Source organism: Bufo gargarizans, chromosome 1 (genome assembly GCF_014858855.1).
Source record: "Bufo gargarizans isolate SCDJY-AF-19 chromosome 1, ASM1485885v1, whole genome shotgun sequence".
In the NCBI taxonomy this organism is placed as follows: Eukaryota; Metazoa; Chordata; class Amphibia; order Anura; family Bufonidae; genus Bufo; species Bufo gargarizans.
In genome coordinates, this window is record NC_058080.1 from 44383371 (window position 1) to 44409341 (window position 25971).

Genomic DNA, 25971 nt, shown 5'->3' on the forward strand with positions numbered 1-25971 from the left:
TCTCTTCCTTATCCGATGCCAATTATGGCTGCGCATCGGTAAGGTCTTGTAATGGATGGGAAAATAATTCCTCTGACTCGAGCGGAGAGAATATTGTGATGTTGGTGGTGGTGTCTTTAGGGGTGCACACAGCAGAGAGTGAAGAGGGTGCAGATAGAGAGGATGAGGAGGGTGCAGAAGCGGAAGGCTGAGTGAGCCACTCAACTAACTCTGGTGCGTCCTTTGACATAATCACACGCACCTTCTGCAACTTTCCACTTAGACCTGGTGCACCTGCAAAATGGTCTGCCTCTTCCTCTGCCTGTCATTTTCAAAATTACCCTGTGACAAAAGTCCCTATAGAAGAGCAGTATTTGTGGAAGAAGGTATATCACACCCCTGCCTCAATCAGTTTTTTTTGGGGGGGGAACTGGTAAATCACACCAGTATAAATTATTTCTTCAAATAGTGTTTTTCACTCTGTGTAGATGTGGTAATGCAGCAAAACCACAGACAAATGCTGCACTACCTAAATGCAGTATATAGAAAGTATATTATTGGTAAATAACACCCCTGCTTCAATCAGTTTTTGGGGGGGGGAAACTGGTAGATCACACCAGTAGAAATTATTTGTTCCAATAGGGTTTGTCCCTCTGTGTGTCTGCAGTATCGCAGCAGAACCGCACACAACTGCAGCACAATACAAATGCACTATAATATACTTTCTATGTTAGAAAGTATAAGTATATGACACCCCTCTGTATGTCACACCTATCAATAGCACACCTATACCAGTCCTTAAAAGGACTTTTGTGGCCCTATTAGCTAGCGTTTGGTGTCTCTAAGGCCCCTTTCACACGGGCGAGTTTTCCGCATGGGTGCAATGCATGAGGTGAACGCATTGCACCCGCACTAAATCCAGACCCATTCATTTCTATGGGGCTGTGCACATGAGCGGTGATTTTCAAGCATCACTTGTGCGTTGCGTGAAAATCACAGAAATCTCTATTTTGTGCATTTTTCACGCAACACAGGCCCCATAGAATTGAATGGGGCTGCGTGAAAATCGCAAGCATCCGCGAGCAAGTACGGATGCAGTGCGATTTTCACGCACGGTTGCTAGGAGATGATCGGGATAGAGACCCGATCATTATTATTTTCCCTTATAACATGGTTATAAGGGAAAATAATAGCATTCTTAATACAGAATGCTTAGTACAATAGCGATAGAGGGGTTTAAAAAAATAAAAAATAATTTAACTCACCTTAATCCACTTGTTCGCGCAGCCAGCATCTCTTCTGTCTTCATCTGTGAGGAAAAGGACCTTTGATGACGTTACTGCGATCATCACATGGTCCGTCACATGATCCATCACCATGGTAAAAGATCATGTGATGGACCATGTGATGAGCACAGTGACATCATCAAAGGTCCTATTCCTCAAAGAAGAAGACAGAAGAGATGCCGGGCTGCGCGAACAAGTGGATTAAGGTGAGTTAAATTATTTTTTTAACCCCTCCAGCCCTATTGTACCATGTTATAAGGGGAAATAATACATTCTACACAACCTTGAACCCAAACTTGAAGTTCTGTGAAGAAGTTCGGGTCTGGGTACCACGTTCAGTTTTTTATCACGCGCGTGCAAAACGCATTGCACCCGCACAATAAAAACTGAACAACGGAACGCAATCGCAGTCAAAACTGACTGCAATTGCATACCTACTCGCGCGGGTTTGCACGCTCGTGTGAAAGAGGCCTATCAGTCTGTCCCTGCTCCACACAGCAACCTCTCCCTACACTGGCAAAACACTGAATGTAAAATTGCGGCCAGATCAGGTTTATTTATAAGGTAGGGGGTGTGTCCATGTGCTGAAACGTCTCAATTGGCTATCCTGTACCACCTGATGGATGTGTCATGGGTCAAAGTTCTTCACATTGTAAAAGAATATGGTGGGCGCGAATATCGCCATATGTTCGCTTGTTCGGCGAATCGCGAATGCGCAAAGTTCACCGTGAAACGACCACCAGGCAAAACGCAAGGCTTTCTCTATAGATAGATAGATAGATAGATAGCAAATATGAAAATGTGGTTTAAATTTGGATGCAAATTATTTAATCAGTGCAATTTATGAGAAATCTGATAAAAAACGAATTAATAAATGGGGAAATGCAAATGAAGGTAGTGTGTTATGAGGAAAGAAAGAAAGAAAGAAAGAAAATAGAGATAGTGAGGTAGACAGACAGATTAGATAGATAATTAGATAGATAGATAATTTAACATATGTTTACATAGTTATTTGCTGAACTAGTCAAGCATTTAGATCTACAAGAGAATAAAAGAAATCCCAATCAATCTCCTTTTGACACATTCTCCCCATGGATCCTCTACCGACTACATTGCTTAATCCCTAGAATTTTCTCTGCTTAGATGGTTCCTATTGATATTTAGAACCAGACATAAAGTTCTATAGATGCCTCCAGGGAGCGCCCCCTGCAGCTTGTCATGTGCACTTCTATACAATCTTCGCGGCTGTCTCCGGCAGTCCAGTATATGCGTATGTGTGTGTACACGCCAGGACGTCCCTGTCTCCGGTATAAATCCTAAATGTCCTTTCTCACTCAGGTTTGACTTTGGGCTGTGGGACTGACAGTCTCTCATCAATCAGAGCGATGAACATTTCATTGAAAAGGTTGTGATCATGTTCTTTTTCTTTGATTTATACACTATGCATTATTGCTCCTTGCTGGCTCTCGCTGGGAAGTGACGGGACACACATCGAGGTGGCAACAGGTCTCGAAATAATATATATATATAAAAAAAAGAGTAAAGCAAAAATCCCTGTAGGCCGACAACCTTCACATGACCCTCTCTTGGCCTTTTGTGCAACATTTTTGACATCTTGACAGGTTTAATAGGCACCCAGGAGGCAGCAACGAAAGAGAAAAGATCCTAACAATGTATCAGGCTTTTCTAAAATGCTGCAGTATACATAAAAAGCCAAGCCAAAGCACCTTCTTGCACAGAAAAGCAAAGCAACAGCCATTAATCCTAACTCCTGGCTATATAAACCACAAAAGAAATGAGCCATAACTCGGACTTCGCACTGTAGATCACTGACTGTCTACAGATCCTTAAGGCAGATGTTTATACGGAAGGCAAACAATGGCAGTCAAGAAAGCAAAAGCAAGCACAAAATAAGTTAAAAAAAGTGAAAAAATTCAGTTGAAATGATGGAATGCAAACTTGAGAGAGATGCAGATTAAAGTTGGGAACGACTTACCATGCTTGAGTCTCTGTTTCCGTTGCCAAAAAGAGCTCCTTCAGCGCAGGAGGGGAGAAGGTCGAGGGAAAGTTGACTATCCCTGCCACCACCTATGACATCACCTGCTACGTCATAAAAGGTAGTGAAAGTGCTCTGCATTCCGGGCTGATTTTCAAGAAATATAGAAGAGAGAAAGTGTAAAAGAGTAAAAGAGAGGAACGTACAGGTTTCTTTAGGAAATAAAAAAAAAAAGGAAAAAGAAAAAATATGCACGAGGGTTCTATAGATATAGTAAAAAAATATATAAATACAAAAAATATATATGATAATAATACTTGATGCTCTAGCCTCTGGTGTCGATAGATTAATACAGAATTTATTTGATGAAATCTAGAAGAGCTTCAGAAATTTGGGACAAGATTAAAGATTTGTCCCTCAAGATTGGGAAAGGATATATTTTCTAATAAATCCCCCCTCATCCAACGGAAGCTAGAAAAAGCAGAGCATTTTAACCACAATTATCGGCAGCTGGTGATGTCATCACTAGGGATGGGTGAATCTTTCCAATTATAGCCAATAGACAGAGTGTAATTTTATTTAATTTTTTCCATACCGAAAAATATTATAATGAGGTGAGAAAAATAGAAGGATGGATAGGAAACAAAAACAGTGACATTTATGGGTTACTATGAAATACAAGATTAGGCGGCAAAAAAATGATTCATATGTATGCACGTATTGATATAGAGGTAGGGTCCTATCCATTCACCCATCCATAGTCAACACACAGTCAACACAATGGTCAAAATTTTGGCTGTGGTTATGCATATATAGGAATATGGCAGCAATAGTATATAAAAACTGAGAAAAACTTTCACATGATTTAGCCACTTAGCCTATGGAAGCCACATTATGGATATGATTTTGGATTGTTTTTAGCAGTATCAATTTTATATGTGTCAGAATTCACAGTTTCATACTTTAAAAAAATCAACATTTTTGAATTAGAATTTTTGTTAATAATAACAACAACAGCAACAATAACAATAATAATAAATTAGGGTTATGGTGTCCGTAGATGGTTCAGTCCAGAAGATCGATATGCAGATTGCCACTAATTGCAAGGTCACGTCAATACATGATATTGCTTGAAACAGGTGCGGCCCGGCAATTAACGGGGAGCTTCGTGTATGGGCGACCTTATCGTATATATATATAGAAATGATAGTGTAAGTATTAAAATAAATAATAAATGAATATACATCGGTTCAATTATTTCTATCATTCATTTTGTGAACATAGCTAGAAATTCACAACTGATGATCCGAGTCACGTCTGATCATAAAATGTTATCACCTCAAATTGCGAAGCAAATTCTGTGACCTTCCATGTGTTCCTGATCTGCTGCCTACACAAATCACTTCCTCTAATAAACATTGCACAACGTTTCAGTTTAAATATAAATCTGAAAGAAATATATGTATAATCTGAAAAGTAAGTAAAAAAATAGACAAAAAAGTAAAACAAAAATCAAGAAAATGGACAAAAATGGACAAAAAGGGACATAGTATTAGTTGGTTAATAACTTGAATATGGATGGATTTAAAGGGGTTTTGTCACTACAGCAAGTGGCATTTATTATGTAGAGAAAGTTAATACCAGTCACTTACTAATGTATTGTGATTGTCCATATTGCTTCCTTTGCTGGCTGGATTCATTTTCCCATCATATTATACAGTGCTCATATCCAAGGGTTCCAACCACCCTGAAATCCATCAGTGGTAGTCGTGCATGCACACTATAGGAAAACGGCCAGGACCGTTAGAGCTCACATACGCTGGTGCTTTTCCCTATAGTGGGCAAGCACGACCACCACTGATGGATTGCAGGGTGGTCTGTAACCATGTGATGGAAAAATGAATCCAGCCAGCAAAGGAGGCAATATGGACAATCACAAGTGCCTTGTATTAACTTCCTCTATATAATAAATGTCACTTGCTGAAGTGACACAACCCCTTTAACAACCTGTTAAACTAACCCAGCTGACACAGGTTATTGGTTTTCATATGTCTAGTTGCAGAGGTCATTTTTCAAATGTTTTCTTTTTTTTAATTGAGATACTTCCTTAAGAAAATGATTTTTTTTTTATTGTACAAAATGGTAAATAGGGCATAAACTTCAGGAAAATGAATTTGCATTTAGAAATGCATAGATATTTTCATTTAAGTTAGGACTATAAAATGTAGACCCAAGATCAATTTTAAAACTGTAAGGTTTACACTTGCATAAGATGAAGTACGATTTCAGGATCAGTAAAAAAACAGGATTGCAAAATTATTTTTCTGATGCTTTCTGGCAAGATAAAAAAATAAAAATAAAAAAAGTGTCCCCAGAAGTCCAATTTTGGGATATACATGCATAGAGATTTGAAATTAAATTGATTGGGCCACTACTACTATGTAAGACAGATAATAATAATAATAATAATAATATACAGTATTGTGCAAAAGTTGTGGGCAGATGTGGAAAAAGTGTTGCAAAATAAGAATGTTTTTGAAAATAGAAGTGTTAATAATTTAAATTTATTCTGCAGCAGGACAACAACTCCAAACATACAGCCAATGTCATTAAAAGGGGTTCTCCAGAAATTGATAAAAAAGAAAAATTACTGAAATACCTAAACACATTTAGGCCCATTTTCTGTAGGGAGCAAAGGGGAAATAAAATGTCAGCTGCCCTATTAGCACACACAAAATCCGTCCTAATAGTCCCAAAAACACAACTGGACAGGTTACTTCAAAGCAGTGAGCTAAAGAGCTGTCTCAACCCTCCTCGCTACTCTTGTTGTTATGAATTCCGATGTCACACATAGCAGATAAGATATCATCTATGTGCAGTAGTGGTGCGGTCTGATAGTACAGAGGGGAGAACCGGTGGGGGATGTGACTTATAATCAGCACCTTTATTCAATCAGCTACATTGCCACATCCCCACAACCCATAATAGTCTTGTCTGTCCTCTATGCGCTTTCGCTTGTAAGACCGTAATTCATGAAAACCAGAGAAGTGAGATAGGGAGTAGTGAGGGGAGTTGAGACAGCTCCTTTATCTACAGTAACTGCTTTGAAGGAACCCATCCAGATATGTTATTAGGACGGGTTTTGTGTGTGCTAATAGAGCAGCTGCCACTTTATTTCCCCTGACGCTTGTCCCCTAGAAAAATCAAGCCATCATAAGTAATAAAAGCTATTTGGGAGTGTGTATATAATAAAGTAATATTTAGGTATTTTCAGGAAGTTTTTATTAATTCCTGGGCAACCCCTTTAAGAACTACCTTCAGTACCTTCAGAATCGAAGTATCTGATATAGACTTCAAACTGAATTTTAGGGAAAATTAGATTTGTCACAAAGCTGAATTTCCTAGTGCTTCGTGGTAACGAAATCATACTCACCTCATCCATTTGAGCACGAAGTGGCCATCATGCTTGAATATCCCATGCAAAATCTCATGCGCAGGGATATATGACTCCAGATCTTCAAGCAAGATGGCCGTGGAGGCTTCTTTGCACTCAACTGGATAAGGTAAGTACAGCTGAATTATTTTTAAGTGATCAACCCTTGAAAGGCCTTAATATTAATCTCAGATGCTACGTTCAGTGAGGAACACAGCATCTGAGGGGTTCAAAGATGGGGGCAGCGCAATCTCCGTTCCCTGTCATTGCACGCACTACTAACCAAGAAATGCCCTTCCTGAGAAAGTAAAAGCCGAATCAAAATTTTCTGAACTTTGCTCATCTCTAAACTTCAGAATATAGAAGAACAAGGAGTCCTGGAAGTGATGATATGGCCCCCACAGAGTCATGATCTTAACATCATCCAGTCTCTTTGGGAATACATGAAGAGACAGAAGGATGTGAAAAAGGCTACATCCACAGAAGATCTATGGTTAGTCCTCCAAGATTTTTGGAACCTCCCTGTCACATTCCTTCAAAAACTGTGTGTAAGTCTACCTAGAAGAATTGATGCAGTTTTTAAGGTATGGGTGGTCACACCAAATATTGATTGGATTTTGATTTCTTTTTTGTCCATTCTCCTTGCATTTAGGCAATAGATAACAATAAACCATGAACACTTCTATTTTTATTAAACCATCCTTACTTTGCATCATCCACAGCTGCCTAAAACCTTTGCACAACACTGTATTGCACAGAACTTTACATAGTAACAAACTAATCAACAGTTCAAACAAAAGAAGCACGGTGGCTGCTCGCAAGAGCTTACAATCTACAGTGTAACGAAATTGTAGTAACACAAAAGGTAAAAGCGCTTGTTATGTACAATGCTCTAGCCATCTCTTATACAGAATTAGGGAACTACCCAAAAAACTGCATGTTTCAGTCAACAGCCAGTATATGTTTAGGCACGGACATTAAGTACATGGAGATTTGGGGGTTAGCGCCGGATGAAGGTATCAGGTTCTGAAGAATACAAAAGATTGAACAGAGAAGGGTTAAACTACGGAGTGCAATAGGCCACCTTAAAAAATAAATTTGGGCACACCAGAACTAAATTGGAAATTAAGCATACTGCCAAGGGTAGTGCATCCCAGAGAACTGGCACAGCTCAAGGGAAGTTTAAGAGACTGGAATGTGTGGCTTGGTTATGGAAGATGATAGTCACAGATAACTAGTAGGACATAGAGCAAGGATAGGATGGTAAGAGGAGATAGTTGAGGATATATAGGGTACTACCATGGAGAGCTTTCTGTGTGAGAGTGATAAGGTTACATTTTCATTTTATAATAGATGAGCAACCAGCGAAGTGACTAACACAGGGTGGAGGCATCAGTGCAGTGACTGGCACAGGAGGAAGCAATGTAGAGGTTGGACAGATAGAGGAGCCCGGCTCATGCCTTCAAGACAGATTATATAGGTGAAAGTTTAGTTAGGGGGAGACCAATTAATAATGAGTTATAGTATTCAAGATGAGAATGGATCAGACCAACAATAAGAATTTTTGGCTGTTTCCGCAGTAAGAAATAGGTGGGTTCTTGAGATGTTTTGTAGGTGTAGGTTGCATAAGCATGGGCATGATTCTATATAGGAAGTGAAGGATCGATCTGTACCAAACATTGCCCCCCATAGCTAGTGTGCTGCCTAGGAGTAACAACAACTTTAGGTCTGATAGCAGAGGCGGAAACACAGAAAAGTTGGGTGAAAGATTCAGTTTCATATAGAGAGAGAACAAAAAGCTGAAATGTCACTAAAACTAATAACTCTCTGAGCATGTCTACTGTATATACCAAGTAACAGGGTTGTGTCATAAGGATAACCTCTGTCTACAGTATACCCCCTCTTAGCAGATGCAGATATCATAATGGGGGTCTACTACTATGAACTAGAGAGGAGAGACTCTAACAAGAAATTGAAGATGTCATCGTGGGGTAGCGAGGGGTTGCTATGGCTGTCAGAGGTCTATCTCGGCACCTAGGCCTTGTATGCATAAATACCTATTCCGGCCGGATCAAATAGGCATTTTACAGTAACTGACATAATACACTGCAATACAAAGGCATTGCAGTGCATTATATCAGTGATCAGAGTATCACATGTTTATACAAATATATAAAATTAAAATAAAAAAACAGTTTTGAAAACTAAAAAATATTTCTTAAAGAATCTCCTCCTTACAAACATTTATTTACATAAAAAAATATATATTTTGTATTGTCAAATCTGTAATAAATAAAAAAATTAAATCTATTTTTTATCCTGTACCGTGAACAATGTAAAATTAGAAATTGCCAAAATTGCTGTTTGTTCATTCCACCTCCCAAAAAAGCAATAAAAGTTGTGTGTGTACCTTAAAATAGAAACTATTAGTCCTCACACAAATAAATCAACCTTTCATATAGCTTCAAAGCCAAAGGTATGGCTTTGAAATGTGGGGATGAAAAAAGTAATAATGTTGACTCATCTAAGCCAGGTCTTTCAGGGGTTACATGGCCATTCTAGCGCCGGAGCGCTGCCCCTGAGAGGGGTAGCGCGTTGTTACTGCTCATACTTTCACCAAGTTTGCTCTAAATGCAGGGTTACAGGGCAAGCTCCTGATGAGGTAATTTCTTATGCAGAAAGGCGTTGAGCCTGATATGCCTTGATATGTAGCGTCTTAGAGCAGGGCAAGCTACCTTTTTAGTTAGCAGGAGCAACATTGTTTATTTGAGCTGCAATTTATGCTTCCCAGCTGTGTTACCGCAGCGTGGGTGGCGAAGCAGCGTATATACCCGCATTCACTATCTGTGAGTGGGGTGGGTGTTACTGTGTATAAATAGTAGCAGTTCCCTCTAGACTCAATCTGGCAGCAACCTTGGTAGTTATATTATCAACCACGGTTCGTGGCCAGAAATAGGACACCACACTTTTTCAGTTCTTCATTGAGGGACAGGCCTTTCTATATATTTTTATTTTTAGGCCATATATGTCAGTTCCTGTACTTGGTGCAGTAAGCACTGTTTTCTCTTTGCACCTTCCTTATGGTGATTATTTCTCAATAAACATTTTTTGGGGTTTGTTCTTTTTAACATACCCTTCAGTTGCGTTTATTAGTCGATTTACTGTTTTGCAATGAATTTCTACTTTTTTCCTATTTGTACACATTTTCCTCAAAGAAAACTTCAAAATGTAAAAAAAAAAAAAAATTGTTTTGTTACACAATCCCCATCTATGCCACAAGAATAATAAACAAATGACTTAACTATAAAATTCTAAAAACTAAATCCCATTATAAGAATGGCTCATTCCAAAATGGTAAAGAGATTATCCCACAGACTTTCTGTTGGGCCTCCTGCACACAAACGTGTGCGCCCCATGGCCGTGCTGCAGCCCGCAAAATGCAGGCCGCAATGCACAAACACCGTCCGTGGGGCAGCCGCAGAGGATCGCGGACCCATTCACTTTCCGGCCGTTCCGCCAAAAAATAGGACGTGTTCTATCTTTTTGCGGAATGGAAGTACGGGCCGAAACCACACGGAAGCACTCCGTAGTGCTCCCGTATGGTTCCGTCCAGTGCTTCCGTTCCGCACCATTCCGCATCTCCGGATTTGCGGACCCATTAAAGTGAATGGTTCCGCATCCGTGATGCGGAATGCACACGCAACGGTGCCCGTGTATTGCGGATCCGCAAATGCGATCCGCAATACGGCCACGGAGTGCACACGTTCGTGTGCAATAGGCCTTAGTAGGTAGCAGCTCATCCAGCACCTGCATCTCCCAGGGTAGGAATTCGTTTTTTTTTAACCCCCTGCATATTATTTATTTTACTTGCCTATATAGCACCAACATATTCTGCAGTGCCTTACAGACATTATCTTTGCTTGCTGTACCTAGCGGGAGAAAATATAGGTAGAATATACAAGCTCCATGCAGATATTGTCTTTGGTTATAGTCCATCCCAAAACCCCAGTGCTGAACCACCTTGCTGCATAGAGAATAATACCTCAGATATAGCCCCAGGGACACATTTGTTATGGGAAATAGAGCTATATATGATTGCCTATGAATTAGGGATGAATGGATGGAGAACGTCTCTCTATGAGATCACTACACCATTACTGAAAGGACAGGAAGGGAGCAGGTAAGCTACTGAGAATATATGTCATGGTATCAAGGTAGTGACTGATATTTTGGGGTAGGATACTGTGTTGCAGGTCACTCCAAAGTTGATTCTGGTTTAAATCAGTAAATAAGTCTGAATCAATTCTATCCAAATCGAAAGTGCTCCAACTGGACTGAAATTTTATGTCTGACCCTTCCTTCCTTTCCTCTTTTTTCCTATCTATATTATCTCTCTCTCTAACATGTGCCTGGCCTGATTACCAAAAATTTGGATTAAACCCCTCAAATTGTTTACAAAATTTCAGTAGAATAAGTTTGTTAACCTTTTCCCTTTGAATTTACTATTGCCTACATCAATTGACATGGTATCTTTAACTAATGGTGGAATGTTTATATCCCTGGTTTTGTTCTATATCTATTGGATTTTACTAAATATACCTTAGTTGGTGGCTTATTTAAGTTTCTGCTTTTACAGTGTGGTAAACCTATAGCACCACCTCTGCAGCCTTTAAAATGTTTTAAAGGCTATAAACACCTTTTAGGGACATATGGTGTGATGGCATTTTACTCATTTTTGGCAATTTTTTTTAAAATTGGTCTTTGTTAAAAATATTTTTGTCCTACAGGGTTAAGTTTTAGCCTAGCTGCAGAGTATCTTTGTTTTAGTCTTTAGTCTCAGTTCCGTCACGTTGCTGTTCTCTGAACTCCTGGCAGCTTAAAAACACATATTTAAGACATATTCTTAGTCTGATAGGAATTTTACTATAATGAATGTTTATGAGCAGTCAGGAATTCAGCTTTTATGGTTATATATAGAGTTGAGCGAAGTTATGGAAAATTTGATTTGGCTACTTAGCCGAATTTTACAAAAACAATTAGCTTCGTAACGAATTACTGTAGTTTGTCACAAAGCGCATTTCTTTGTAAGTAGTGGGTGCAATGACAGTGACTGTCATTGTACCACTCAGATGCCGTATTCATAGCTAATTGCGGCATCTGACAGGCAGGAACGTGCAGCCACACAGTAAAGTGCTGTCCTTATGACTTTCCAACTTCATGCTGCCCTAGGAACGTGCCTAGCCATGCCTAATGGCAAATATGACCTTGATTCCCCCCATTTGGATTTTGTTCAAGCTTCCCCCTACATCAGGGACGCTCAACCTGCGTGTCACGCTGTAGTGTCGGAGGTAAACCCCACACCGAACATAGGAGGGAAAGGGAAAAGGAAATAAGACCTGAAAACTAGGGACGGAATATGGACACCTCCTAGTGAAAACCCTAATCAAAGCCCTGACTGACTACCACTATGAACAGACTCCAGAGGTAGGCGAGTTCATACACAGGAGTACCTAAAGTCCTATCTAACCCTAAAGGACCCTGATACTAATGACAGGAATGAGACATCCTCTTCCTCTAAAAGGAAGGATGAACGGGAGCCTCCCTAAGGCCTAATACAAAACAACAAAGAAATGCAACACAGAAAAGCCAAAATACAAAGGGAAAGGTAACACTTCCAAGAAGCTATGGCAGCACCAGGAATTCAGCCGAGATCCAAACACCAGCTATCCACAGATCTAATTAAAGCTATACACTGCACAGAATTGTGTGAGAAACAACTATAAATAGGGAAAGTTAAATTACCACAATAGCAACAATTGGAGGTTAAGGGTGTGACCAGTACCAGAAACAACTCAGACGCCTATTGATCCACAAGATAAACATGTCAAATCAAACCATATCTTGCCAGTCTCAAAGATCTCCTGCCACTCACTGTCGCAGGGACATCCGTATGTCTTGGTAAGTCAGTGACAGTACCTCCCCTTCTACGAGTGACCTTGGGGCACCCAGGACCGACTTTATCTGGGTGAGACCTGTAAAAAGCTTCAAGTCAGATGCCGATACCCACATCCTCTCCTCAGGTCCACAAACCTTCCAGTGAACAAGATACTGAAGAGATCTACGAAGAGTCAATTATTTTGTCGATCTGGAATTCCAAACTACCATCCACCATGACAGGAGCGGGTGGCAAGGAAGACGGCTCCAAAGGTTCAACATATCTCTTCAACAAAAATTTATGAAACACATTATGTATTTTCAGAACCTGAGGGAGTCCAAGACGAAAAGCTACAGGATTAATAATGGGCGTGATCTTATATGGACCAATAAACCTTGGACCCAACTTCCAAGAAGGTACCTTCAAATTAATGTTTCTTGTGGACAGCCACACCAAATCACCCACTCTTAGGTCCGGACCCTTCATACGTTTCCTGTCAGCCACACATTTATACTTGTTGCCCATATTCATCAAGTTATTTAGAATTTTCTGCCATATAGATGATAATAATGATGAAAAATGTTCCTCCTCAGGAAGACCAGAAGTATCTGAACCAGAAAAAGTGCCAAACTGTGAGTAAAACCCATATGCCTCAAAAAACGGTAACTTACCAGTGGATTCCTGTCAACGATTGTTTATGGCAAACTCTGCCAAAGACAAAAATGAGGAGCACTCCTCCTGGTTCTCAGAGACAAAACATCTTAAGTAAGTCTCCAGGCTCTGATTATTGCGTTCCATCTGTCCGTTTGACTGAGGATGAAAAGCCGAAGAAAAGGATAGCTGTACCCCCAGCCGAGTACAGAATGCCTTCCAGAATCTGGACACAAACTGAGTCCCATAATCCGAAACCATGTCAGAGGGAATGCTATGGAGTTTCACAATGTTATCAACAACACTTGATTCAACGGAAGTAGGGATCCGAAAGGCTGAGCATGTTTCACCTTAGCATGTGCACAGACACTACAGGCCGACACATATTCCTCAACACACTTATGCAACCCCGGCCACCAGATTCTACGAGAGATGAGGTTGGCAGTGCATCTGCTCCCTAGTAGGGTTGAGCAAACACCTGGAAGTTCGGGTTTGCCAGAAGTCAATGTGGACCCGAACTTTGGGGCACTAAAATGGCTCTAAAAAAAATTATAGAAAGGGCTAGAGGGCTGCAAAAGGCAGCGAAATAGGGGTAAGAGCAGGACAATTGCCCTGCAAACAAATATGGATAGGGAAATTAATTAAAATAACATAGAATAAAAATAAAAAAAATTATATAATGATCTTGAACTAGGAGGCCGAGGTCAAAGTAGAGTAGGGTGGTGGAGGAGGAGGTAGCCAACACAATTTTTATTTTTTTTATTTTATAAATTTGTGAAGACTCGAAAACATTGGGAAATATAAAAAAGAAAACAAAGAGAAAGTGTGCTGAAGTATAACGATGCCTGTGTGCGGCCGGTATACTTGTCTATTCTGCACAAGGTACGGACAAGTCCTATAGGATCCAGGTCTAGTTCATTTTAATGAACGTGAGCTTGTTCACATTGGCTGTGGACAGACGGCTGTGCTTGTCTGAGATCACCCCCCCCCCCCCCGCCGTGCTGAACACACGTTCAGATAATACACTGGCCGCAGGGCAGGGCCAGCACCTCCAAAGCGTAAAGGGCAAGCTCAGGCCATATGCCCAATTTGGAGACCCAGTAGTTGAATGCGGCAAACCCATCAGTCATTACGTGTAGGCGTGTGCAGACATACTGCTCCACCATGTTGCTGAAATGCTGCCTCCTGCTAGGACGTTCCATATCAGCTGGTGGTGCTGGTTGTTGTGGCGTGCTGACAAAGCTTTTCCACATTTCAGCCATGCTAACCCTCTCTTCTGAGGTGCTGGCGGTCCCCCAGCTGCATTGGCGACTTCTTCCTCCTCCTCTGCCTTCGCCTTGTGCTTCCACTGAGCCCCCGGTGTCAGGTGGGAATGTTATCAGCAGCGTGTCTACCAGCGTGCGCTTGTACTCGCACATCTTCCGATCATGCTCCAGTGACAGAATTAAGGATGGCAGGTAGCGGAGATCCAGCAGGGTGGCCACCCAGTAATCAGCACTAGTTAGAATGTGGGCAACTCGGCGGTCGTTGCGCAGGCACTGCAGCATGTAGCCGCTCATGTGTGCCAGGCTGCCCACAGGCAATGACAAGCTGTCATCTGTGGGAGGTGTATCGTCTGTGTCCTCTGTATTCCCCCAGCCACGCTCCAGTGATGGCCATGAGCTGCTTTGGGTGTTACCCTGCTGTGAACACGGTTTCTACTCCTCATCATCCTCCTCATCCTCCAGAACTGTGACATGGCTGGACAATTGTGTACCTGGCCTCTGTTGGTGCAGGAACCCACCCTCCGAGCCACTTGTGAATGACTGGCCTGATAACCGTGGAAATGATCCCTCTTCCTCCTCCTTTTCCTTCTGTGCCACGTCCTCTTCCATCATCTCCCGAAGCGTTTTTCAGAGACATAGAAGTGGGATAGTAACGCTTAGGACTGCGTCATTAGCACTGGCCATGTTAGTGGAGTACTCAAAACAGCGCAACACGGCACACATTTCTCACATGGAGGCCCACTCGTTGGTGGTGAAGTGCTGTTCCACAGAGCGACTCACCCGTGCGTGCTGCAGCTGAAACTCCACTATCGCCTGCTGCAGCTCGCACAGTCTCTCCAGCATGTGCAAGGTGAAGTTCCACCTTGTGGGCACATCGCACATGACGCGGTGAGCGGGAAGGCTGAAGTTACGCTGCAGCACAGACGGCCCGCACTTTCTGCAGCAGCTCTGACATATCAGGGTAATTTTTCAGGAACCTTTGCACCACCAAATTCAGCACATACGCCAGACAAGGGTTGTGCATCAAACTGGCTAGGCCCAGAGCTGCTCCGAGATTTTGCCCATTATCACAGACAACCAGGCTGGGCTTGAGACTCAGCGGCACCAACCATTCATCGGTCTGTTGTTCCATGCTCGTCCACAGCTCCTGCGCGGTGTGGGGTTTTTCCCCCTAAAAGATGAGTTTAAAAACAGCCTGCTGTTGTTTCCCCCTGTCTGTGCTGAACTTGGTGCTGAAGGTGTTACGCTGACTGAATGAGAAGGTGGTAGAGGAGGAAGCGGAGTAGGAGGAGGAGGCAACAGGAGGCAAAGCAAAACATCCTGTAATCCTCGGTGGTGGAAGGACATGCGCCAAACTGCTATCCGCCTCAGGTCCAGCCGCCACTGCATTTACCCAGTGTGCAGTTAGGGAGATATAATGTCCCTGCCCATGCTTACTGGTCCACGTATCGGTGGTTATGTGGACCTTGCCACAGATGGCGTTGCGCAGTGCACACCTAATTTTGTCTGCCACTTGGTTGTGCAGGGCGGGGATGGCTCACCTGAAAAAGTAGTGGCGGCTGGGAACCTTGTACTGTGGGACAGCCATCGCCATAAGTATTTTAAAAGTCTCCGTCTCCACCAGGGGGAATGACAGCATTTCAAATGCAAGGAATTTTGAAATGCTGGCATTCAGGACCAGGTATCAGAGGTTGGTAGGGGGTACTTCCTCTTTCTCTCCAGTGTTTGGGAGATGGACAGCTGGGACATTGTGGAAATGCTTGCTAACGGTGACGAACGTGGTTGCATTGCTGCCACATCCTCTGTTTGTGGGGTGGCAGGTGCCACTGTCACATATTCCCGATGTGGAGGTAAATTCTGAAATCTACTCAGAAAATACGTCGGCAAAATCAAGTATAAATGAAGGTAATATCTTAGTTAAAACTGAAAAAACATGTATTAAGACAATTGTCAACTCAATAATCACCCTAATCCAGAACCTGTCTAGCTTGCCAATCGATGGTTGGATTGTGCTTTCTCAACCACGGCAATCTCAGAACCACCGGAGCAGGTAGACCCTCCAACACAAAACACGAGATAAAATCCTGATGAAAGTCACACATTCCTGATATCATGCACCACTTGCGATAAACCCTTTTGAGCTAGAGGTGCAGAATCAATAGCAAAAATTGAAATATTTTTCTCTAATGCAATAAGTGACAACCAGTGCATACGGACAAACTGAGCATTAATCAGGTTCACCCTTGCCCCGCTGTCGATAAACACCTCAATCCCCACAGTTTTTTACTTTATTGCCACCTCAGCAGTCAGGAAAAATCGGGTACTACCAGTCAAAGACAAATGCACATTTTCTGACTATCCACTTACCCCTCCAAGAGTCAGATGTGAATTAAACATCCTTTTTTTGGGGACGCTGAATGTATGGACATACTCTGATAAAATATCCCTCCTTTTCGCAGAAAAAACACACTCCCTTCTTACGACCAGTATGCTTAAAAGAGGACCCAGGAGTAGCTCGCCATAACTGCATGGGTTCGTCCCCAGGAGAACAATACATCATGTGATGATACGTCCTGAGAGTGGGGGCCCCTAGATATTTCTCTCAGGCGTCTATCAATGCGTATGGCAAGAGACATAGCAACCTCCAGAGACACTGGGGTTTCATGAAAGGCCAAAGCGTCCTTCAGCCTCCCTGATATAACCTGACAAAATTGGCTAAAGAGAGCCGGATTGTTCCTCTCAGTATCTGTAGCCCACCTCCTAAACTCAGAGCAATAAATCTCAGCAGAACGATCTCCCTGACGAAGGTAACGCAGCTTGGTTTCGATGACAGGGATGTCCGATCCGGATTGTCATAGGTAAGACCCAAAGCTTCAAAAAATTCATCCATCGATCGGAGAGACTGTGATCTGGTCGGCAGAGGAAAAGCCTAAGACTGTGCATCCCCCTTAAGCAATGAAATAACCACACCGACTCGCTGTTTCTCATCCCCAGATAAGTGTGGATGTAGCCTAAAATACAGTTTGCACGCCTCCCTAAACAAAATGAAATTATTACGTCCACCAGAGAATCTGTCCAGGAGGGCAACTTTAGGCTCCAGATAGGCCTGGTTTCCACCATCACCACCAGGACCAGCGCCTGTGGTCTCTGAATCTGCGAGACGGTCATGCGGTGATTGATTACTTCCAAAGACAGCTCTTGCAACTGTCCTGCCAGTGCAGCAATTGGATGCACTCAAACAAACAAACAAAAAATACGGTTTGGGCGGTGTATAATGTCACGCTCTAGTGTGGGAGGGAAACCCCACACCTAACATAGGAGGGAAAGGGGAAAGGAAATAAGGTCTGAAAACTAGGGAAGGAAGATGGACACCTTCTAGTGAAAACCCTAATCAAAGCCCTGACTGACTGCCAGTATGGACAGACCCTAGAGGTAGGCGAGTTCATACACAGGAATACCTAAAGTCCTATCTAACCCTAAAGGACCCTGGTACTAATGACAGGAATGAGACATCCTGTTCCTCCAAAAGGAAAAATGAACGGGAGTCTCCCTAAGGCCTAATACCAAACAACAAAAAAATGTAACACACAGAAAAGCCAAAATACAAAGGGAAAGGTAACACTTAACTTCCAAGAAGCCGCACTACATAATATACTTTTTTTAAAGGGTTCTATTAAAAAGTAAAACTTGTCCCACAAAAAAATAAAACCTCATATGGCTATGCAAATTGGGAAATAAAAATGTTATTGCTCTGGAAAGGCAGGGAGTAAAAAACAAAAAATATAAAAACAGAATATTGCAAGGTCTTGAAGGGGTTAATATATCAAAATTATTATTATTTTTAGCTAAAAACGAGTAAAATGCAATCAATAAAATATTGTCTTCAAAGGTGTTCATCATCTTTTTATTGTGGACTTATGACAGCCTTTTTGTATGCGTTGTCTACCAATAAAGAGATTTATTCATAAATTATAGATTTTTGTCATCACTATTGATTTTTGTATCTTACGCCATCGATTGTCATGTACTGAGCCTGTTAGTCCACCACTAAATCCAGGAAAAGGTGGACCAAAAGGTTATACAGCAGGGGGCGCTACCGGAGAGAAAACTATAATGTACATAAAGAAGCTAAGTATATTTTGATTGCATGCATATTAGAATAATTCTTCACTTACAATGCGCTATTTAGAGAACAGTAAGGCGTTTAGGTAGGCTAACCCCTTTAAATTTTAAGGTGGTCATTTAGAAATGGAACATCTTGTTCACGAAAGTTTTAAAGATTCAAATAGATGTGTCCTTTTATATAGGAAACCTTTTCAGTAAGGTTAGCGCTTTTTTTATTTTTTATTTTTTATTTTACTGAAGGGTCTTAAGTGCTCTCTGTCTCTCGTCAAATGTTTTAAAAATGTCAAAATATAAATAAAGAATACATTTTTCATCCAGGATGGTTCATACGAATGCATAATGCATCTGATGACCTTACGTCTAGCATCCCAAGGAAAATTTTGCCTGACACACAACATCTATGAAAAGCGGAAGATATGTAAATTTTTATGATTTGTGTAATCATAACTGCAGTTGTATTTGTTATAGAACTGTATTATGCTTGCTTGCTGCCTGCTAAGAATTATGTAAAAATGTGAAGAAACTGGCTGTTAGGTGAGTGTAATCGCTAATTTGAGTAAAAGTAATTGTGTTTTGGGTGCCATTAAATTCTCATCATATTTTCCATGTGCACACATTTACCATGAAAGCAGTTCCCAAAAGTATGTGTTGAGTTCGGATGAAACAATTGTATAAATAATTTCACGTCATTTTCTGTGATGATAATAAGGCAGTAGAGCACAACGGAGAATATATTACAGGATAATCAAAATATAATTACAGCCTTATTCAAAAGACAGGACAGAGAACAACATGCTTTACGGTTATGGATGCGAATAGATTAGAATCTACTAAGCTGGACATGTTCAAGTTACAAATAATTTTTTAAAATTGAAGATTGAAAAAACTGAAATAGCAAAAGGAGAAAACTAGTGTTGATCGAGCACCTTAGTACTCGGGTGCTCGGGCCGAACACATTGGGGTGCTTGGGTGCTCTACCAAGCACCAGAGTATAATGGAAGTCAATGGGAGAACCCGAGCATTAAACCAGGCACCCCTGAAATTAATGGAAACACCACGGAAATGGTTCGGGAACAGCATGGGGAGGATGTCTGGATGCATCTTGGGCTCCCCGGTCGCTGCTGGGAAACATTTTGTCCGAGTAGTACACCACTTTTACAGACTGACAATAATACGCACAAAACCAAAGATAAAATAGATTTTAGAGGAAAAACTGTTAGGCAACATACTTATCTGTATATTTACTTGTATATAAAGTGCAAGTGTTTCCAAAAATTACAAAGGAAGCGGCACTCCGATACAACCTGTATATCACATAAATGAGGGCCTCATTCACATTGTGGTACAATTGTTCAGGTAGTGGGACTCCTACACTCATAAAGCCTATGGACTAAGTGAAAGGGCTGCCAAAAATTACAAGGAACCGACACTCCAATACACCCTTTATTACACATAAAGGAGGACGTCATACACAGCCTTGAAAAATTATGATTGATGGCCTGCTGGTGACCCTCAAAAACATTTGGAGCAAGGGCCTGCTGAACTGACCATCTAAAACATTATGGGTTAGGGCCGGCTGCCGCTTTGGTGACTCTAGATAACCTGGTCCCGATCGCACATTCCCTATGACCGCGACGATCCATTCGGATGTCTGCCCTATCAACTTTCAATGTTATTTTCAGCGCCAACCACGGTGACCATGGGTAACGGGGAATCAGGGTTTGATTCCGGAGAAGGAGCCCGAGAAACAGCTACGGCTACCACCTACAAGCAAGGCAGCATGCGCGCAAATTACCTATTAGGGATAATTAGGTGAGGGCCTGCAGGTGAGCTGACCCTCTAAAAAATTATATGCGAGGGCCTGCTGCTGAGCTGACCCTCTAAAATATTATGGGAGAGTGCCTGCTGCTTAGCTGACCATTGAAAAAATGTACAGTGTTCAAAGCAGGCCGGGTCGCCTGAATACTTCAGCTAGGAATAATGGAATAGGACTCCGGTTCTATTTTGTTGGTTTTCGGAACTAGGGCCATGATTAAGAGGGACGGCCAGGGGCATCTGTATTGCACGGCTAGAGGCAGTGGCGTACATACCAGGGTCGCAGGGGTCGCAGTTGCGACCGGGCCCGGCACTCCAGGGGGCCCGGCCGCTGGCAGGGCTCCCGCTGTACTCAGATGTAATGGAGCGCTCTGGTGGGGCCCGGCATGAAGTACAGTGGCAATTTCGGGCCCCATCAGAGCGCTCCATGCCACCATTACATGTATAATATGGGGGGTGGGGGGGCCGAAGGGTCAAGTAAGGGGGGGTGGGGGGCACGCACTCACACACACAGGGCCGGCAGTTCCGTTTCTATAGTGAAGCAGGGAAACCTCTCTGCTCCCTGCTTCACTGATCTTCAGAGCTCAGGAGCTCCCCCTGCTGGCCCCAGATCGCGCTGCTGCCTGTCACTGTGGGAGGAGACCTAAAAACCCGGCAAGCTGCCTACTCTCCTCAGGGAAGAAGGTAAGTATGTAAGAATTTTTTTTTCTAATGCTGCAGACTGGGGGCAGGGGGGCAAAGGGGCAGAGAGGCAGAGGGGCAGGGGGCAGAGGGGCAGAGGGGGGGATTGATGGGAACAACTAGAGTGAGGGGGCACAAAAGTTGGCATCTCTACTGAGGGGCACCTAATCTGCCATAACTAATTGGAGGGGGCACCTAATGTGGCATAACTACTGTGAGGGGGCACATATAAAGGCATAACTATGAGGGGGCACATATGAAGGCATAACTACTGTGACGGGGCATGTAAGGCTACTTTCACACTAGCGCTTGATCGGATCCGTTCTGTACGGATCCGTCTGCATTAATAACTTAGAAAAAATTCTAAGTGTGAAAGCAGCCTGAGCGGATCCGTTCAGACTTTCAATGTAAAGTCAATGGGGGACGGATCCGCTTGAAGATTGAGCCATATGGGCTCATCTTCAAGCGGATCCGTTCCCATTGACTTACATTGTAAGTCTGAACGGATCCGCTCGCCTCCGCACGGCCAGGCGGACAGCTGAACGCTGCAAGCAGCGTTCAGCTGTCCGCCTGTCCGTGCGGAGGCGAGCGGAGCGGAGGCTGAACGCCGCCAGACTGATGCAGTCTGAGCGGATCCGCTCCATTCAGACTGCATCAGGGCTGGACGGAAGCGTTCGGGTCCGCTCGTGAGCCCCTTCAAACGGAGCTCACGAGCGGACCGACGAACGCTAGTGTGAAAGGAGCCTAATCTGGCATAACCAATGTGAGGGGCACATATGTGAGCATATCTAATGTGAGGGGCACATAATCTGGCATAACCACTCTGAGGGGACACATATCTGGGCAAATTTACTTTGAGGGGGCACATAACCGGGCATAAATACTGTGAGGGGCACATAATCTGGCATTACTACTGTAAGGGGCATATAATCTGGCGTTACTAGGTGAGGGGCACATAGTCTGGCATTAATACTGTGAGGGGGCACATAATCTGGCATTACTACTGTAAGGGGACACATATTTTGCATAACTACTATGAGGGGGCACATATCTGGGCATATTTACTGTGACGGGAACAAAGGTGGGCATAACTACTGTGAGGGGCCACAAGGTGGGCATTAGTACCGTGTGGTTGCACTTAGGGGAAATGTCCTAGATTACCCTGCTACACATTGGCATGGCTCAGTCTTACAGGCCAGCTGGTGATTTCACAGGGGCAGTCACCATCCCTTCCTTATGTGATTATTCTTTTTTGCTCACCACAGGGACCTTGTTCTGGATCCAGCGGACATCACGCCGACGCCAGCGACACCCTGGATGAGGTAGGACCAGATTTTATTAGGACTAGGTGAGTGTAGCCATGCATTGGGCTTAGGGCTCTTTAACACAAGCGGATCCCGTGCGAGGAATCCACTGCGTAAATGAGAGCCAAGCCCCGTTCCGGACAGCAGAGACACAGAGCATTAACATGACTGATTATGCTCCATGACTCTCTGTGATCTCTTTACTACAAAATCACAGAGACATAAAGTTGTCACCGTGATTTTGTAGTAAAAAGATCACAGTCAATCATGTCACTGCTCAGTGTCTCTGCTGTCCAGAATGGGGCTTGGCACTCAGTCACGCTGCGGATTAGCCGCACGGAAAGAGCCCTTAGTAAAAAAAATCTGCCGGTTCTTTGAAAAAATGTTTGCACTGTGGCCCATAACACTATAGTTACACCACTGGTAGGGGAGGTAGTGGGGGGGGGGGGGCGACGGGGAGGGGGCCCCATAGATCAGTTTCGCACCGGGGCCCCATGGATTGTGTGTACGCCACTGGCTAGAGGTGAAATTCTTGGACCGGCGCAAGACGAACCAAAGCGAAAGATTTTGCCAAGAATGTTTTCATTAATCAAAAACGAAAGTCGGAGGTTCAAAGACGATCAGATACCGTCATAGTTCAGATCATAAATGATGATGACCGGTGATCCGGCGACGTTATTCCTATGACCCGCCGAGCAGCTTCCGGGAAACCAAAGTCTTTGGGTTCCGGGGGGAGTATGGTTGTAAACATGAAACTTAAAGGAACTGACTAAAGGGCACCACCAGGAGTGGAGCCTGTGGCTTAATTTGACTCAACACGGGAAACCTCACCCGGCCCGGACACGGAAAGGATTGACAGATTGATAGCTCTTTATTGATTCAGCGGGTGGTGGTGCACGGACGTTCTTAGTTGGTGGAGCGATTTGTCCGGCTAATTCCGATGGGAGGTGGGACGACGAATCCATCGAATCCAAGAATCCCTCAAATCTTGTTCTTGTTGTTAAGATATAATAATCCATCTGTATTACAACATTAAGTTCCGTAGCAAAGAGGAGGGAGGAAGGAGACAGGCTGGGAGGACGGGCAGGCGGCGCATCACTCACTACGTCACGTGCCTGCGCCGCCCACTTTATGAATGAAGCAGGCGGCACAGTAGGCCGTGCATCAGGGTGAGGGTGCTGGCGGGGTGTCATGAAACTGTCCCGGTCTTTGGAGAGTGTTGCCCTGCCTCTGTTGGAACTGCTATGTGTTCCCCTTGTCTCCCCTCCTCGGTTGGCCAATTAACTACGGACTCTGCCGCCAGCGTTGTCAGATGGAAATTTTTGGAGCAATTTTTCAACAAGGATCTTCTGGTATTGCACCATTTTGCTCATCCTCTCCACCAGAGGAATGAGAGATGAGAAGTTTTCTTTGTAGCGGGGGTCAAAAAGGGTAAACAACCAGTAATCCGTTTTGTCTAAAATGCGTATAACGTGCGGGTCGCTGGAAAGGCAGCCTAACATGAAGTCAGCCATGTGTGCCAGAGTACCAACAGGCAATACTTTGCTGTCGTCATCAGGAGAATCACTCTCAATCTCCTCATCCTCTTCCTCCTCTTCTGCCCACCCACGCTGAACAGATGGAATTAAACTTCTATGGGTACTACCCTATGTAGCAGAGGCAACTGTCTCCTCCTCCTCCTCGTCCTTTTCATCCTCCAATTTATGCTAAGAAGACGAACTGAAGGTGGTCTGGCTATCACCCTGTGTAATGTCTTCCCCCATTTCCACCTCTTCCACATGCTAAGCGTCGTCCTTAATTGTGAGCACCGAGCGTTTGAGTAGACACAGAAGTGGGATGGTTACGCTGATAATATCGTTATCGCCGCTCACCATCTGTGTTGATTCCTCAAAGTTTCTTCAAACCTCACAGAGCTCAGACATCTATGCCCACTCCTCGCTTGTGAATAGCGGAAGCTGACTGGAAAGGCGATGACCATGTTGCAGCTGGTATTCCACAACTGCCCTCTGCTGCTCACAAAGCCTAACCAACATGTGGAACATCAAGTTCCAGCGTGTGCTCACGTCGCACAACAGCCGGTGATCTGGCAATTTGAAGCCCTGCGGCAGCGTTGACAGACCGGGTGAAGCTGTCGATGACTTGCGGAAATGTGCACACATGTGGCGCACCTTCACCGGTAGCTCAGGCAAATTGGGGTCATTTTTTAGAAACCGCTGAACCGCTAAGTTCAAGACATGGGCTAGGCATGGGATGTGTCTGAGCTTGCCGAGCTCCAAAGCCGCCACCAAGTTACTGCCATTATCAGACAAAACCATGCCTGGTTCTAGGTTGAGTGGCGAGAGCCACAGCTCAGTCTGGTCTCTTACCTCTGCCACAGCTCTGCGGCGGTGTGCTGTTTGTCCCCTAAGCATATCAGCTTCAGCACAGCCTTGCCGCTTCCCCACTGCAGTGCTATACTGCTTCCAGCTACCGACTGACTGGTGCTGCAAGCGGATAATTCGGAGCTGGAAGTGGAGGAGGAGGCAGAGAAGGAAACGTGGGGGTTGGAGCCACTAATGTAGGTGCTGGCGGAAACCCTGATCAACGTAGGGCCTGCAATCCTGTGCCATCCCAGGGTATGACTCGCTCCCCGCCTCCACAACATTCACCCAGTGTGCCGTCAGGAAAATGTAGCATCCCTTGCCAAACGCACTTGCTCATGTGTCCGTGGTTAAGTGGACCTTCCCAGTAACTGCGACACGTGTGATGTTACAGGACACATGTTGGTGTAAGGCGGGAACGACACACCTTGAAAAATAGTGGCGGCTGGGGACTGTGTAAAGTGGGACGGCCGCCGACATCAGGCTACGGAAGGCCTCAGTGTCCACAAGCCTAAATGGAAAAATTTCTAGGCCAGTAATTTGGAAAGCTGCACATTTAGTGCTATGGCCTGTGGGTGGGTGGCTGGGTATTTGCGCTTGTGCTCAAATGCCTGGGGTAAGGACCTTTGTACGCTGCACTGATACAAAGTGGATATGGTCGCTGATGGTGCTTGTGAAGGTCCAGGTGCAGGGCGGGAGGCATCCGGGCCTGCGTCTTGGACAGGGGATTGGCCAGCACGTAACACAGGGGAAGAGGAAGCAGTGGTGTGACTCACAGACACAGATTGTGGACCCAAGAGTTTGGCCCACCTATTACGGTGCTTTAATGCCATGTGGCGGCTCATGGTGGTGGTGGTGAAGTTGCTAGTGTTCACACCTCTGCTCATTTTTGTATGGCACAGGTTGCAAATTACAATTCTTTTGTCATCTGCACTTTGCTCAATCTCTGCAAGGGGGTGCTCCGTGGAACAGTTGTTGGCCTGTTTGGTATGGCCCACCTTCTCCCTTTTGCCACACCACTGCCTCTTCCAGCCTGTAGCAGTGCTGCAGATCCCTCGACCTCTGTACTGCTGTCTTTGCTCGGCTTTCCACTTTACCAGGTTGGGTTAGGGACTTCATCGTCCACCATCGTGGGATCACT

At 43.9% G+C, this 25971-nt stretch overlaps 1 protein-coding gene across 6 annotated transcripts in view; it reads right to left on the minus strand.

Annotated features, from left to right (window-relative positions):
- The window catches only part of CTNNA2 (catenin alpha 2), a 1975930-nt gene that overhangs the window by 84270 nt on the left and 1865689 nt on the right, over nucleotides 1–25971 (minus strand). For 3 of the 6 annotated variants that reach the window (XM_044295237.1, XM_044295246.1, XM_044295254.1), the window contains one exon: nucleotides 3262–3408. The exons of the other annotated variants lie outside the window; for them this stretch is intronic. In XM_044295237.1, the coding sequence (XP_044151172.1) occupies nucleotides 3262–3408 (147 nt within the window). The remainder of the gene's footprint in view (nucleotides 1–3261; nucleotides 3409–25971) is intronic. 6 annotated transcript variants of the gene reach the window in all.